Source organism: Cervus canadensis, chromosome 1, assembly GCF_019320065.1.
Source record: "Cervus canadensis isolate Bull #8, Minnesota chromosome 1, ASM1932006v1, whole genome shotgun sequence".
NCBI classification, from domain to species: Eukaryota; Metazoa; Chordata; class Mammalia; order Artiodactyla; family Cervidae; genus Cervus; species Cervus canadensis.
Genome location: NC_057386.1, coordinates 105,388,484 through 105,390,666, shown reverse-complemented (window position 1 = coordinate 105,390,666; position 2,183 = coordinate 105,388,484). Strand labels below are relative to the sequence as shown.

Here is a 2,183-nt window from a genome sequence, read left to right as displayed (position 1 = left end):
CAGCAAAGCAGAGACGTTCCGGCAGATGTAAAGGTCCCGCATCCATTCTGGCACAATGTACGTAGGGCTCCAGCCTCGGGAAGCTCCTCTGACCTGGCTTGTCGGATGCTGCAATTTATTACCCCATTAATAAAAGGGCACCTGGGCTGGCTACTTTAAAAGTGACATCTTCGTGCCCTCTTCTGGCTCTGCCATCCCGGATGCCAGCTTCGTCCTCGGGTCGACCCTGTTGTGATACATTCAAGATGTCACCTCCACTCACGGCTCTGCTCGTAGAAAGGAGAGTCAGCTGGGATCGTCATGCAAAAGAGCGATAGAATTTTGATGCATCAGGTAGGAAGGGAACGATGAAGGGATTGGAATGGATCGCTTGAATCGGGAGACACAACCCGAACCTCCACCCACCCTAAAAGCTTCTCACAGAACACCTATTAGTGACAAGAGATCCTAGGATAGGATAAAGATGGCTTTTAAAGAAAAAAGGCCAACACAGAGAGTCTCCAAGCCAAACTCAAATAAAATATACAAAACAAGCATATTGAGAAAGCTAGAAGGACCTACCTGCATCTGAGAGAAGAAATAACACATCTTTCCAAAGGCTAGCAAACTTCCCACCCTTTTTAAAAAATCCAACACGTGTTTATTGGGATGGTTTCCTATTCATCTTGACCCAGGGTACTTTTAGTGCTGCTTCGTCTGAAAGAACATTCTTCTGTAAGCTTTGCTTTTCCTCCTGTAGACTGGCAGAGAAAAGAAAAGCGGCCAACACACAAAAGTACTGTTTCTGCATGGCTAAAGACGGTGGTGACTGAATAGCATCCTGGACATTTCACATCCATGAAGTAGGAGCTGGGGCTCTGCACCAGGTGCTTTTTCCTGTGTTTGCTCTTCTTCTCTTCTGGAGAGGGATGAAGGAGATCCTTTGCAAGAGGATATGAGGTCTGGAAAGGCTTCTGGAAAGGCCCCACCCTTTAAAGACAATACATTGTTACCCATACAAAGGCTGAATGGTTTATGCTAATGAAAAGCAAACGCTTAGAGCTGTAAAAAAAAAAGAAAGAAAAGTCTTCACAAAATGCTCCAAGTCTTTGGGAGCACTCTCTTTTGCTCTGTGCCCTTCGCTATGACATCTGCATGCCTGCAAGCAATGGAAAGTCTCGGGGAAGAGGGGGTGCCCAGTGTGGGCTGGGGGTGGCCGGAGGATCTGATCCGAATGAATGCACTTCCCCTGTGAGTTGCTTCACCTGCACATTTGTAATCTACATGAACAATTTCAGGAGCAAGAAGACACTGTTTCTCTCTTACTCCTAATGAAATTCTGGAGGAGTGGGTATTTCCCCGGGTGAATCTTCAGCAAGGTGGGGCTGATCTTGGGACCCTGTGAGCATGGGGAAGGAGGTGATGGGAGAGACAGAACCCAGGCGTTTGGGGTGGCCCTCACTCCTCTGCTTTCGTCTCCTTCAAACTGCTTCTGACTGGTGCAAGCAGTGAAACTGGCATTTTCTTTTGAAAACTCCCAGTTTCTCTTCCTTCACATAATGCTAAGAAGTCCCATTAATTTGTAGCCACCACTGGCTATTCCCTTCTCTGCAGTAAGGCCTAAATAAACCGTTTCATTGCGAGGTGTGAAATCCTTAAGTTTACCACATTCAATAGCATTTGATTTGCGGAGCAAACTGGAACCCCACTTAGATAATTCTAATTCGTCATCTACTGTTGATTACTTCAGTGGGAATCTCAAATGTCAGAAGAGGAGACATTGGACGTTAGTTTGCATGAGCTCTGTCCCCTACAAGGAAAATCATGTTTTGCAGCCAAGGTACCTGAGGCATTTGAGTAAGACAGTTTTTCAACATGTGGGACATGCATTCCCACGGCACATGATTTTCCAACCCTGGGCCCTGCCTGATGTATTATGTATGGTAGTGCCTCCAGCCCCCTGGGATGAGAAAAGCGCCCCACAACATCCAAATGCCTCCTAGCCACACAAGAATCATCCAGGTAAGAAAAACAAATTGCAAATGAAAGGCATGAGTAAGACTGATGCCCAGTCTCAAAGTCCTCTCTCTGCCCTTCCTCCCTCTTCTTACTGAAATGCATCCTCCTCTTTTAGGGGCAGCGTCACATAGCATGTGGGATCCTATTTCCCTGACCAGGATTCAAACCCGCACCCCCTGCATTGG

The 2,183-nt window shown here is 46.8% G+C and overlaps 1 protein-coding gene across 1 annotated transcript; it reads right to left on the bottom strand.

The window, feature by feature from the left end:
• Positions 1-656: 656 nt before the first annotated feature.
• LOC122440153 (40S ribosomal protein S27-like) lies at positions 657-1,832 on the bottom strand. The gene is made up of 2 exons (XM_043466062.1): positions 1,824-1,832; positions 657-953 (listed from the first exon to the last, which is right to left on the bottom strand). The coding sequence occupies exons 1-2, from the start codon at positions 1,830-1,832 to the stop codon at positions 657-659; spliced, it is 306 nt and encodes a 101-aa protein (XP_043321997.1).
• Between the last annotated feature and the right edge of the window lie 351 nt (positions 1,833-2,183).